A 13,962-nucleotide genomic window follows, 5' to 3' on the forward strand; every position below is an offset into this window, starting at 1 on the left:
GGAATACAACTGTGACTGAATGGCAAGACGAATGAATGAATGAATGAATGAATGAAAAACTTATAAAGCGCGGCGCATGCGAACTGAATCGCTTCTGGGCGCTAGTTGTTCGTGTCTCATGACATCAAAAGAGCAGAGTTTTGATCTGTCTTCTGAAAGTCAGGTGGTTTTCCTCCAACCGAATGCTGGTTGGTAAAGCGTTCCATAGTCTAGGACCCTGAAAAGCAAACCTTCTTTCTCCTTTGGACTTGTATTTGGTTTTTGGTACCCTGACCAGATTTTGGTCGGTGGATCGCAGAACGCGATTCGAATTGTGAGGTTCTATCTTGTCGTAAAGATATTGCGGAGCCTTCCCATGGATGCACTTATGTGTCAGGCAGAGTGCTTTAAATGCAATTCTGTCTTTTACTGGCAGCCAGTGAAGGGTTCTCAACGAAGGTGAGATTGATTCCCATTTTTTTTCCCCAGTCACCAGTCTGGCGGCCGTATTCTGAACGACTTGCAGACGGGAGATTTGGTACTTTGGGAGTCCGAGGTACAGGGCGTTAGCATAGTCCAGTCTGGAATTCACGATTGTTCCCACCACGACTGCTACGTCGTCTTTGGGGATAAATGGAATAAGTCTGCGTAGTAGGCGCAACAGATGGTGCGCTCCGCTGACTACTGACCCTATTTGTGCGTCCATTGTCATGAAGGTGTCGAAGATGACCCCGAGACTTTTGACTTTGGAGCTAGGGGTGATGATTTGGCCCAGAATGGGCGGCGGTGTCCCGGTTGTTGCCAGTTGACTCTTTCGGCTGGCGTGAAACATAAGGAGTTATGTTTTTGAACTGTTGAGTTTAAGATAACTCTTAGTCATCCAGTTTTCTATCAAAGAGAGACATTTCTCTAAACTGGGATGATGATCCTTTTTGTTGCAGATGCGAAAATACAGTTGCGTATCGTCTGCATAAGAGTGATAGAGTAGTTCTTGGCTACTGATAATATCAAAGAGAGGGCGAAGATAGATGTTGAAAAGCACCGGTGACAGGGGGGATCCTTGGGGGACTCCACATGACACTGTGCGCTTTTCCGACGTGAAAGAACCCAATTTAACTGTTTGTGGTCGGTTTTCAAGAAAGGAAGAAAACCATGGTAAATCACCTTCTGCGACTCTGGCTACCTCAGCCAGTCACATCAGTAACAGTTTGTGGTCTACCGTGTCAAAGGCTGCGCTTAGGTCCAGCAGAACCAGGAGACAAGATTCTCCTTCGTCTGCGGCCTCGAGGGCATCGTCCCATATTTTGAGTAAGGTCGTTTCTGTCCCGTGTCTGGGACGGAAGCCTGATTGTAATGGATCCAGTAGATTGTGGGTATCTAGATGCTGTTGCAGCTGTTGTACCACTACTTTCTCCATTATCTTGGAGAGAACATTTAGGCCTGTTATGGGACGGCGGTGAGTTGGGTCCTTGGGATCCAGGTTAGGTTTTTTCAAGATGGGCTGGATTGTGCCCTCTTTCAACAGGGATGGCACTGTGTCTTCCTTAAATGACTGGTTTATAAGCTGTGTGATGGGGGGGTGCCAGGATGTCGGCACATTCCTTCAGCAGTTTGGTGGGGATGATATCATTGGGCGATGTGCTGTTCCGCAAAGCACCAATGATATTTTTTGTGGTATCGATGGAGATCGGTTCCAGAGTGAACTTTGTTGATTGTAGAGCGTTTCTGTGGGTGTTTTGTGGTTGATTGACGGTGGGGTTGAGGGGGGTATTGTTTTGCATGATGCTTTCCCGGATTCTTTCAATTTTGTTGATGAAGAAATCCGATAGTTCATTACAGAACTCTTGGGTGTCTGAGTTGGGGACTTCAAGACATCCTGGATTCATGGTCTGGGTGACCATCTTGAAGAGTTCGCGGGGGCGGTTTAGGGCGCTGTTAATCGCCATAGAAAAATGATGTTTCTTGGCTTTGAAGATTTCTTTATGATATCGTGTTGTTATTGCCTTGTAGATGATGAGGTTATCCTCTGCAGGGCTTCTTTTCCAGACGGCTTCCGCCCTTCTGCGCTCTTGCTTCAGAAGCGACAGCTGGTTGTTGAACCAGCCGGACTTTCTTTTTCGGATGCAGGCTTTGCGTTTCGGTGCTACTAAATCGGCTGACTGTAGCAGGGCTGCGTTTATGGCATCCAGTGTATCTGCGGCTGTTTGATGTGGATGGATTGTTTTGATTCTGTTTCCCAAGGTAGATTTGAAGAGTTCCGAATGGAGCTTCTTTTGAGATCTAGCCCAGTGTATTGTCACCGGCTTGGGTGCTTTTATCACTGGGGGAATTTTGGAGATGATGAAATTAATTGCATGGTGGTCTGTCCATGGCAATGGTTCATTTTCTAAAATGCTTATTTTCAGATTTTGTCTGAAAATTAGGTCGAGTGTGTGACCTGAAGCATGTGTTGGCCCGCATATAAGTTGCTGTAGCCCTAATCCCTCCAGGTGATCGATGCAGGCGTCCGCAATGGGATCCTGTGTGTTGTTGGCCCACAGATTAAAGTCCCCCGAGCAGCAAAAGGTGTTTGCTGTTAAGGGTATAAGTGGATATAAACTCCGTTAATGATGGCAAAAACTGCGATTTTGGCCCAGGTGGCCTATAGCAGAGGAGAATGTGAACAGTCTCCTGGGGGGAAGTTTGAAGTTGAAGAGTAAGGGTTTCCATGAATGGAAGAGGATTTTGAAGGGCTGGCTTAGTGATTGTAATGTGATTCTTGTGGATCACCGCCAGGCCTCCTCCTCTTTGCCCTATTCTGTTTTCCGTTATAATGTGATAGTTTTCTGGCACCAATTCTCAGAGAATGGTGTTGCAGTCGTCTGAGAGACAGCTTTCTGTAATAAAGAGGCAGTCTAGATCGTTTTGTAGTAAGAAATCGTGGATTTCTAATCGGTGTTTTACTGCCGATCTTGTGTTGATCAAAGCACATGATATGTGCTTGAGCTGGGTTAAATAGTTAAAATTTTTGATCGTCGATCGAATCTCAAAAGTTGCTCTATTTTTAAGGCCTTTTTGGTGACGGCTGGTAATGCTGTTGCGAATTGTCTCAGACCCCGAATAGAGTCTGCAGATTAGCCATTGTCGCCAGTCACATTGTCGTCAGTCTTTTTCCTAATTGCGGCGGCCGCGAATGAGGCCTGGTCTGGCGCGGATGCGGGAAGAGCCGCGAGACGCCGGACGTGATGGGTGGAAGACTGTCCAAGTGAGCCGTCACTCGTTGAGTCTTCTCTCCCTGATTGGTCCAGAGGAAGGCGAAAAACCCCAGGCGTGCTGTGCCAATCTGCAGCGATCGGGGGAAAAAATTCCTTCCTGACCCCTTAACGGCGATCGGTGCAACCCTGGATCAATTGGCTAGGTGGGTGTGGGGGGGGGGGGTCTTAGTCCTGTTTATTTGTGCTGTGTCTGCAGCAGCTGAGAGCTGGGAGGACCCTGCCTGGCTGCACTATCCCTGGGGAGAGCCGACTCGTTTGAGAGCGTCCTGCTCTCACTATCCCTGGGGTGAGCAGACTAAGATGAGAGCGTCTGCTGCACCGCTGAATCTATATAGCAAGAGTTCCAACTTTATTAGCTGCAAGCTTGTTCTGGATCAGTGATTGAAAAAAAATAATGAAGACTCCTGTCTTACCTCCTGTTTCCAACTCCTGGTTTTTAACTCAGGCACTTTTGATCAAAGAATGCACTTCTGGTCAGAGAGTCCACATGTGAAGCCACCATCAGCAAATATAAAGAGAGAGAGAAAATTCAGTTAAAACCAAGGATATTTATTCTCTTGAAATAGCCTGTGGTGTTGTCTTATGAGTAGATGCCTGTTAGTACAGTATTCACAGCATGCAGCAGTAAATCCTTGGTGTTTGGTTATATGGCGTAACAGGCTGCGTGATGCTCTCTGTATCTTCCATTTATATATATATTCTTTTTTTCTCATCTTCTAGTTGGGTTTATTCTTTGTCATGGGATACTAAACACAGATGCCACCTCACTGAATCTTTGGAAACTTGCCCTTCAGAGCAGCTCCTGCCTCTCCCTTTACAGAGATGAAGTTTTCCATATCCACAAGGCAGCAGAAGACCTCTTTGTCAACATCAGAGGGTATGTCACTGACAAAATTACATGTTGGTACTTTTATGAATCGATTGAAAATGCAAGCGCTAATGATTTTCTTAACTCCTTAAAGGAGTTGTAAAGGCAGAAGATTTTTTTTTTATGCATTCTATAACCTAATCTAATGACCTAACCGAGCCCCCTTTCGCTCCAGCGATGTCCACCATAACCCCATCCCTCTTTCTCTCCAGCGATGTCCACAATCTCTCTCTCTCTCTCTCTCTCTCTCTCTCTCTCTCTCTCTCTCTCTCTCTCTCTCTCTCGCAGCGGGAGCCAATGGCTCTTCGCTGCTGTCTCAGCCAATGAGGAGGGAGAGTCCCAGACACCCAAGTCTCTCGTTCAACATCCCTAGATCGAGATGGGGATTAAGTATTGGGGGGGTGCTGCACACAGAAGGCTTTTTATCCTAATGCATAGAAAATATTTAGTTAAAAAAAACTTCTGCCTTTACAACACCTTCAACCTATTTAATATGCAGACATAAAAAAAACCTTTGGCCATCATGTATATTGCTGCACTGGAGTACCATACTTTCCCACACTGACATTATTTTTTTCCGTACATACCGTTGTATCGCTATTTTCCCCGCCGGCTTCCAGGTAGTGAATCCCGCGGGAGTGGGCGTTCCTATGCACAGGCCAAGTGATTGACGTGATGACAAAAGCTTCCCCAAGGCGCATCTCGAGTTGCCGAAAGAAGCCGAACTGCGAGTCGGCGCTATACGGCACCTGCTCACCGACGTTCGGCTTCTTTTGGCAACTCGTGACACGCCTTATGCGCCGGGGGGAAGCTTTTGTCATCACGTCAATCACTTAGCCTGTGCATAGGAACGCCCACTCCCGCGGGAGCCACTACCCGGAAGCCGGCGGGGAAAATAGCGATACAACGGTATGTACGGCAAAAAAATAAATAAATGGCGTACTGTCAATGTCGAGAGTGAGCACAATGTAATGTTAGAAAATTGTTTTTAGGGTGAACCTCCGCTTTAACGTCGACAGTTGGTACAGCGGCTACGACCAGAGTTGTCAGTTATTTGATGTTGAACGAAAAAAATAACCAATTGGTGTTTGCCAGGCTTAAGGCCACTTTCACACTGAAGCGGCGGGTTTGTCAGCGGTAAAGCGCCGCTAGTTTTAGTGATGCTTTACTGCTGTTATAGTGGGGAACTTTTAACCCCCCAGCAGGGGTTAGAACCGTCCGCTTAGCGATTCTTTCATAGCGCTTTGAAAATGGCGCTCATTAATTTCAATGGGCACGGGCGGTGTAGGAGCGATTGTATACACCGCTCCTGCACTGCCCCAAAGATGATGCTTGCAGAACATTTTTCCCCGTCTTGCCCCAGTGTGAAGCGCACAATGTGAAAGTACTCAGACTTTCACACTGGGGCTGCAGAAGAGGTTGTTTACATGTGCTATTTTTAACACAAAAAACGCCTTTAAAGCGCCTTCAGACCGCATTTATTGAGTTGCCCTTCTGGGTTCCTCCCACAGCTCTGCAGTCTACACAGGTTATGTGATGTCGCTGCTACTTTACAGGGAAACATTTGGATTTGCAAAGGCATTTACTCGAAGTGGATTAATATACCTTGTGTAGGTTGAGAAATATATGCAAAAGAGAAGTTGAACTTTAAGGCTGGGTTTGCAATAGCAAGAGATTTTGACTGGCTCTCTATGGAGCCGGTTCACATATCTCTGCTGCGGCTCCAGGGCGAATTTGCACAGGGGTCCTGTGTGTCTTTTGGTCCATTTCGGGTTCGAATGCAGCCAAAAATTTGGGCTGAAACCTGACCTGAAGCGGACTGGATCCCTGCTGTGAAGATAGTGTGAACCAAGTCTCAGAGTTTTCACACCATTAATGCAAATCCTTGTGTTGCGTTAATTGTGTGATCATAAATTTGGTGCAACGCACTGATGTATACAAATGGCACACAATTGTCGGCCATCAAACACAAAACTACGTGGTCTTTCAGCTCATTGGCATCACCCTTTGGGTACCTTCTGCTAATGTCGTGTTTGAGCATTGATTTCGAGCATGCGTGTTTGTACTTTGGGGTTTTGTCTGGACTTGTGTACACACGCTTGGAAAATCTGACAACACACAATTGTTGGCGGAAAATTTGAAAGCATGCCTTTCAACGCTTGTCTGGAAAATCCGACGACAATTGTCCGATGGAGCATACAAACGGTTGGATTTTCTGCCAACAGCCTGTCCTCACGCAATTTTCTTCGGAAAATCTGATCGTGTGTGGGAGGCATTAGGTCGGCTTCTGTCGGACCAGCTGCAGTACACATGGGCTGAAAGTGAGACCGTTTCCATTAAATGGGCCAATGCCATCCAACATTCCACCTGTGTGTATGGGGCTTTAGGAGCTTGACTTGGATTCCATCCTAGATTTTGCTTAGGACATGTTCCTACTGGGGATTGTTTCCAGTGATTTCTTGTCTATTTCAAGTGGTGTATTTCTTCTAACCTGTTCAGGAATTTATTGTGGCCGCAGGTTCGTGCCTGGGGTCCCGTGTGTCCCTGTTCACTGGTTCAGGTGAAAATCAGATCCAAACTTTTGCCTGAATTTGCACCTGATTTGGACCCAAAGACGCACAGAACCCTTTTTGAATGCAGACCACTCCCCCCCTGGACATGTGTGAACCTACTCTGTTAAGGGCCAGTCACACTCGTCTGTCATGCAAATTGGGTGCGGAGAAACCCCCACACCCAATTTGCATATATGTGAACCCAGCCTTGGATGTAATGTCGAGAAAAGGGACAGTGATCACACTTCACTGCCCTGCACTTTACCGTGGTGCCGGTGTGCAGGCAGAGTCTCGCTGATATAAATTTTTGGAGCCATCGCTGAATTTGTAGTAAGTAAACTAAAGAACAATAGATATTTCTGGCAGTACACAGTGAATATCCTTCATTTGTGAGTGGACCCTGAAGCTCTGTGCTTGTGTATAAGATGGGTTCAATACCCGTCAGGCTCCCATGGAACACTACAGTATGTGTTAAAGTGTAAGCTCCTTGAGGGCAGGGACTAATGTGAATGTATAATAAATATGCAAAGCGCTGCGTAAATTGACGGCGCTAAACAAGTACGGTACCTGTAATTTAAAGTGGTTGTAAACCCTTATTTTTCACTTTTACCTACAGGTAAGCCTATAATACGGCTTACCTGTAGGTATAAAGATGTGCATGCGCAGGGGGAATCCACGGCGAAAGGACCTTGCCGAATTTTAAATCTCCTGCGCGCACGCGCGGGAGTGACGTCATCGCCGCTCCAGCCAATCACAGCGCTGGAGCAGCGATACCCGGAAGACACGCCGAAGCAAGATGACTTTTCGCTCAGCGTGGACCAGGTAAGTGCTACACACCTCGTTCCGAGGTAAGTATTTCATAATAAGCTATTATGCGGTGCATACTAGCCGATTATGGATTTTGCCTTGCATGTTTAAACAAAAAACAAACAAAAAAATTGTATATGCGGTTTACAACCGCTTTAATCGGACAATTTCAGGTTTCTGTCTATGCAACCCAGTATATCGCTGACTTTTAAGAATTTGTTACTTTGTGTTTCTTTGTACTGATTTTTTTTTTTTTTTTTTACAGTTACAACAAAAGAATAAATGACATCAGAGAATGCAAAGAGAACGCCATAGCGCATGCGTAAGCAAATTATTATTATCTTACACATTTTTCTTCCTGATGGAATGAGATTATTTTACACACAATTTATAAAGCGCATTGTTTTTTGTTTTCCAATGAAATGAACAGTGGTTGTGGTATGTAGGAGATACTGACTTTTTTATTTTTATTTTGATCAAGTGGTGCGACACATAGAGAGAGGCGCAAATTCTTAAGATCTGCCCTAAAGGAACTTGCAACAGTTCTTTCCGATCAGCCTGGTTTGCTCGGGCCTAAGGTATGTATTGTGCAACTGTTTAGTGCTCCAGTCATTGTTTAAAAATAACACAAAAATACACCCTAAAGAAATCTTAATATGAACTGTTTTTTATAATCAAACAAATATACCTGTTTAGTGGTTTAAGACTCAAAGTAGACTCCCAAGTTTATGATGCCATTCATTTTTGTCAAAACGAATTGATTTTTGATATAGTGTTTACTGGCAAATATTCTATTGTAGTGTATGGTAGACCAATTGTGGTCCTGTTGTATGAAATGCAAAATATAGTTTGTGTGCCACTTGCTTAAAGGACCTATTCATCTGAGGTCAGGAGGGGAGCTGCACTGCCTGGTAAGAATTTTTATTGACAATCCTGAAGACATTTTCCCTACTGAACACAAACCAACCATGTGTCTTTCTTCCTAGGCACTTTTTGTATTCATGGCATTGTCATTCGCCCGAGATGAAATTATCTGGTTACTTCGACATGCAGATAACATTCCAAAGAAGATTGCAGATGATTTTATGGATAAGTGAGTCATTTTCTTTATTTTGCCAAAATAGGCTTTCCATGTTGAATGGGACTTGTGTTGTCACCTTCCTAGGACCTGGTGTTAATTATTTAACCGTGTAGCTGTAGCAATAGCTGATCATACAATTGCTGTGGGGCCTGGAAGGTACAGTACAGGAGTTCATTTTATCTACTTTCACAATGATTTCTCAAAGTAGCAACAGCAGCACTTGGCAGAAAAATATGGATACATGTAAAGTGTCTGCAAAGGTGGAAATATATACAGGGTTCGACAAACCCCGGGCGCCAGGTCGCAATTGCGACTAGAATTGGCGACCTGGCACCTGGGGCGGGACACAGCTGGGGTATCCTGCGTCTCCATGCGTCCCCCACTGCGTGATCGCGTCGGCCGGTAATTTAGGCCGCGGCTTTGTGGCCTTCTGCAGGCCTATGCTTCCTTCTGTGATCTGGCGCCATCTTGTGGTGGCCGTTGGTATGACAAGACAACCAGCAATGCTAATGGAGCTTCCCCTGTCTGTTTTCACTGCCATCTCCTTCCCTCTAATTGGAACCCCCAAACATTATATATATTTTTTATTCTAACACCCTAGAGCAGTGTTTCTCAACTCCAGTCCTCGGGGCGCACCAACAGGTCATGTTTTCAGGCTTTCCATTATTGTGCACAGGTGATTTTATCAGTTTCACTGCCTTAGTAATTACCACAGCAGTTTGATCTGAGGGAAATCCTGAAAACATGACCTGTTGGTGCGCCCCGAGGACTGGAGTTGAGAAACACTGCCCTAGAGAATAAAATGGCGGTCGTTGCAATACTTTGTCACACCATATTTGCGCAGTGGTTAGCCCAGTTTTTTTTTTATATTGTCGCTCGTGTGCAGAAGCGAACGCGCATGCAAGTCCCGCCCACATATGTAAACACATTAAAATCCCACATGTGAGGTATCATCGCGTGCGTTAGAGCGTGTGCAACAATTCTAGCACTAGACCTCCTCTGTAACTCAAAAATAATAACCTGTAAAAAAAATTAAAGCGCCGCCTATGGAGATTTTTAAGTACCGAAGTTTGGCGCCATTCCATAAGTGTGCGCAATTTTAAAATGTGACATGTTGGGTATCTATTTACTTGGCGTAACATAATCTTTCACATTAAACAAAAAAATTGGGCTAACTTTACTGGTTTGTTATTTTTTAACTCATGAAACTGTTTTTTTCCCTAAAAAAAAAAAGGTGTTTGAAAAATTATTGCGCCAATACCGTGCGAGAAAAAAAGTTGCAATGACTGCCATTTTATTCCCTAGGGTGTCTGCTAAAAAAAAATATATAATGTTTGGGGGTTCTGATTAATTTTCTAGCAAAAAAATTGTGATTTTTTACATAAAGGAGAGAAGTGCCAAAATAGGCCCGGTAACGAAGTGGTTAAAAACGCCTGTCCATGGTTTTTTTTTTTTTTTTTTTTTTTTTTTTTTAGCTGGAGCTCAAAAACGCAGCGGTAGCGGTTTTGAGCGTTTTTGAGCGTTTTTTAACGTCTGGCGTTTTTACAGCTCTACTCTGGAGCTGCAGAACGCACTGGTCCTCAGAAAACGCTCAGAAAAGTGGCTGTAAAAACGTCGAAGGAAATGAAGCCTTATGGTTAAATAAAACAAATCACTGTGCATACACTTTTTATATATGCTTTGGTAATCTCTATGAATTTAAAGTGAATGCAGTTAGTATAGTGCATCAATTTAACGATTTTCCTTTTGGAGATGCAGATTCAAAAACCAGGGAGGGATATATATATATATATTGTGTGTGTGTGTGTGTTTCATTGGTTGAATACCAGATTTGCCGATTTGTTAAACAGTCTTTCTTGGTTTTCATTTTTTTTCGTCAGTGACAAAATGAAGTTTTTCAAAAATGTTATTGTTATGCATGCTTTAAATGTTGGTATGACAAGGTTGTATGCTAGTTTAGCCAAAACACACTTTCAGTCCACAGGTATAATTTTGGTGTTAATGTTTCACACAGGCACATTGCTGAGCTTATATTTTACATGGAAGAACTTCGGGCGCATGTCAGGAAATATGGACCTGTGATGCAGAGATACTATGTACAGTACTTGTCTGGCTTCGATGCAGTGGTCCTTAATGAGTTGGTACAGGTAAGGGCGCAATGGATGTGGGCTTCACAGTGTTTTTGCCATCTTGGACTCTCACTTCGTGTAGGTGGTTGATTTAAAAGTAATAATAATGGACTAATGGACTAATGGAACTTTTATACATTAGTCTTTGTGGGGGGGGAAAAATGAAAATCGAAACCTGACACAAATTGTATTCCTACTGTGTGCTCTTTAGAATTGGCAACAGCTAGCTAGTGCAACAGCCTACAACCCCAATTCCAAAATGGTAAAATCTACATAAAAACAGAATGCAATGATTTGCAAATCTGATAAACACTTATGTTATTCACAAAAGGAAATGGAAAACGCATCAAATGCTTAAACTAAAAAAAAAAAATACAATTTTAAGTAAAAATAAGGTCATTTTGAAATCTATGGCAGCGTCATGTTTTAAATTTTTTTTTGTAAAGGTGAACTTATCCTCTAATTAATGCAGCATTTCTTTTATCACCATCTGTCCCTCTATAAAGTACCTATGTAAATATCTTCCTGTTGGTGGTAGCCTAAGGCCCCTTTCACACTGGGGCTGCTTCAGCGGTAAAGCGCCGCTATTCGGCCGCTAGCAGGGCGCTTTTACCCCCCCCCCCCCAGCAGCCAAGAAAGGTTTAAAATCACTGCAGAGGCGCTTTGCTGGCAGTATAGCCGCGATGCTCCATTGACTTCAATAGGCAGGAGCGGTGGAGGAACGGGGTATACACACCGCTCCAAAGATGCTGCTAGCAGGACTGCAAAGCGACCCAGTGTGAAAGGGGTCTAACTAAGTCTTCTTGCCTGCATCTCACAGAACAGTACTCAAGACCTGAGCAACCTGTCAGCAGGTCTGGGCATGACCATGTGGAACACTGGAGGGCAAGCTTATGGTCATGTTTGCTGAAAATTGTGCATAAGGGCCGGATGTGCACTCTGAAGCGCTCATCTTAATTGTACATTACAGGACACAAGATGGATGTTCATAGACCCTGGATTATAGGCTGTTACCTTCAGGTGACTGGACACTGGCAAAGCTTTTTGACCCTTATTAACCTACCCGAATACAATTTTTGCTAGTGCCCTGTAGGTGATATTCCTCTTTCCCTTTTTATAGAGAAGCCTATATGCTTAACTGGTTATTTACTTGGCAACTGTTCAAACAAATCTTCACTTTCTACTATAACATATAACTGGGTGCAACCTCTGTAATACTGTGGCAACTGTTAAGGACCCGCATGCTGTGGGGATGGCCTGTAATGTTGCTTTGGGCATTGGATCTTGTTTGGTGTTCACTGCAAAACTTGGTGCAACACGTTTAGTTAGCTGCCACATGGGTGTCACATCGTTTCAGGGCTGTAGTCTGCTCCGATAGTTTTGAGGAATGCCCACTCCCAGCATTGTGAAAAGGTAAGACTGTTCTGTTATAAGATGTTTTTGTAGCCTTATATCGAATATGAGTCCTAATATCTCTGCAACTTGCAGTACACTTATTGGTGTCTCCTGAATAGTATTCGTTTTTTATGGTTTAACATAGTTTTGATTAGGGTTGTCCCGATACCGATGCTAGTATCGGTATCGGGACCGATACCAAGCATTTGCCCGAGTACTTGTACTCGGGCAAATGCTCCCGATGCTTCACCCGATACTTGTCCTGTGTCCTCCTCCAGCCCCCCTCCCTTTTTCTGCAGTCTCTCTCCCTCTGTGCCCCCCCGCCGTGTTTTCCTTCTCCCCCGTGCGTCCCCCGCGGTTTCCTTCTCTCCCCCGTGCGTCCCCCGCGGTTTCCTTCTCTCCCCCGTGCGTCCCCCGCGGTTTCCTTCTCTCCCCCGTGCGTCCCCCGCTGTTTTTTCCTCCTCTCCACCGTGCCCCCCCCGCTGTTTCCTTCTCTCCCCTGTGCCCCCCCCGCTGTTTCCTTCTCTCCCCTGTGCCCCCCCGCTGTTTCCTTCTCTCCCCCGTGCCCCCCCCCGCTGTTTCCTTCTCTCCCCCGTGCCCCCCCCGCTGTTTCCTTCTCTCCCCCGTGCCCCCCCGCTGTTTCCTTCTCTCCCCCGTGCCCCCCCCGCTGTTTCCTTCTCTCCCCTGTGCCCCCCCCCCCCCCCCGGAACTGTCAGGATGGAGAGCAGCGGTAAACCCGGCTCCTTACTGTTCCGAATGGACAGAGTCAGCGATGACTCTGTCCATTCACAGAACTGAAACATCGTAACCTGTGATTACAATGTTTCAGTTTATGAATGAAGAGAAGACGCTGTCTTCTCTCCTTTCATTTTCAGCACAGCTGAAGCTGCTGAGAAAGGGACAAGGGAATCTGTTTCCTTAGTCCCTTTCTCTGTCTCAAAGGGGAGATGTCAGGGGTCTGTTAAGACCCCTGATATCTCACCAAAGCCCCCCCCCCCCCAACAGAGCTGATTAAAAAATAAAATAAAAATTGCAATAAATAAATAAAATAATAAAAAAAAATGTAATTAGTAATAAATTCAAAAACACACTGACAATCCACTACCCCCACTGTAAAAAAAATAAAAATAAAATAAAAAAAAAGTAAAAAAACAAACAAACAAAAGAAAAAAATGCCACTGTCACATCACATTAAAAAAAAAAAAAAGTATCGGTATTCGGTATCGGCGAGTACTTGAAAAAAAGTATCGGTACTTGTACTCGATCTTAAAAAAGTGGTATCGGGACAACCCTAGTTTTGACACCCTTGATCTATAGGGATGAGGGGTAACATTCAAAAATGTCCCTAAACGTAGAGGTATGAAATGTAGTCTGAGTCGCTTATATCATATTGCTCCACATTGTGTGTGTGTTCATTGAGCTTCTTGGTCCATTCTTTGCACCTAGTTTCTCTTCTGTTAGTTATTATTTTTACGCCTTACTGAGAATCTCTTTTCCTGTAAGTTAATGAGCTAAAAGCTTGTAAATCATTGGCTAGGCAAGAAGAAAGCCTCCCCAAAGCTGTGTAGATTATAAAATGCCATTTGCATAATTTGCTGCAGATTCTGTGGAAGAAAGTATTGATAGGGTAGAATATCTCGCTGACATAGTTTACTGGATAACCATCTTTACTGGAAGAAGTATAAATATACGAAAGTGACCAAGTAGCTAAACTGTTTATACAGGCATTCTTTGCACACTAGATGGCACTGTAGCTTTATGGAATTTCTTCTCCTGAAAAAGTTATTTTTATTCGAGGAATAATGTTCAAGAATGTTTGTTTTTGTTATTTTTTATTACATCGGAAGTTTGAAGAACACATTGCTTAATTGTTAAATTATTAGCAAAGCATTTTCTT

The 13,962-nt window shown here is 44.2% G+C and overlaps 1 protein-coding gene across 4 annotated transcripts in view; it reads left to right on the forward strand.

Annotated features, from left to right (window-relative positions):
* The window catches only part of NCKAP1 (NCK associated protein 1), a 189,948-nt gene that overhangs the window by 98,261 nt on the left and 77,725 nt on the right, over positions 1–13,962 (forward strand). For all 4 annotated transcript variants that reach the window (XM_040357629.1, XM_040357631.1, XM_040357630.1 and 1 more), the window contains 5 exons: positions 3,954–4,110; positions 7,726–7,782; positions 7,942–8,038; positions 8,447–8,553; positions 10,556–10,688. In XM_040357629.1, the coding sequence (XP_040213563.1) occupies positions 3,954–4,110; positions 7,726–7,782; positions 7,942–8,038; positions 8,447–8,553; positions 10,556–10,688 (551 nt within the window). The remainder of the gene's footprint in view (positions 1–3,953; positions 4,111–7,725; positions 7,783–7,941; positions 8,039–8,446; positions 8,554–10,555; positions 10,689–13,962) is intronic.

This window comes from Rana temporaria, chromosome 6 (genome assembly GCF_905171775.1).
Source record: "Rana temporaria chromosome 6, aRanTem1.1, whole genome shotgun sequence".
NCBI classification, from domain to species: domain Eukaryota; kingdom Metazoa; phylum Chordata; class Amphibia; order Anura; family Ranidae; genus Rana; species Rana temporaria.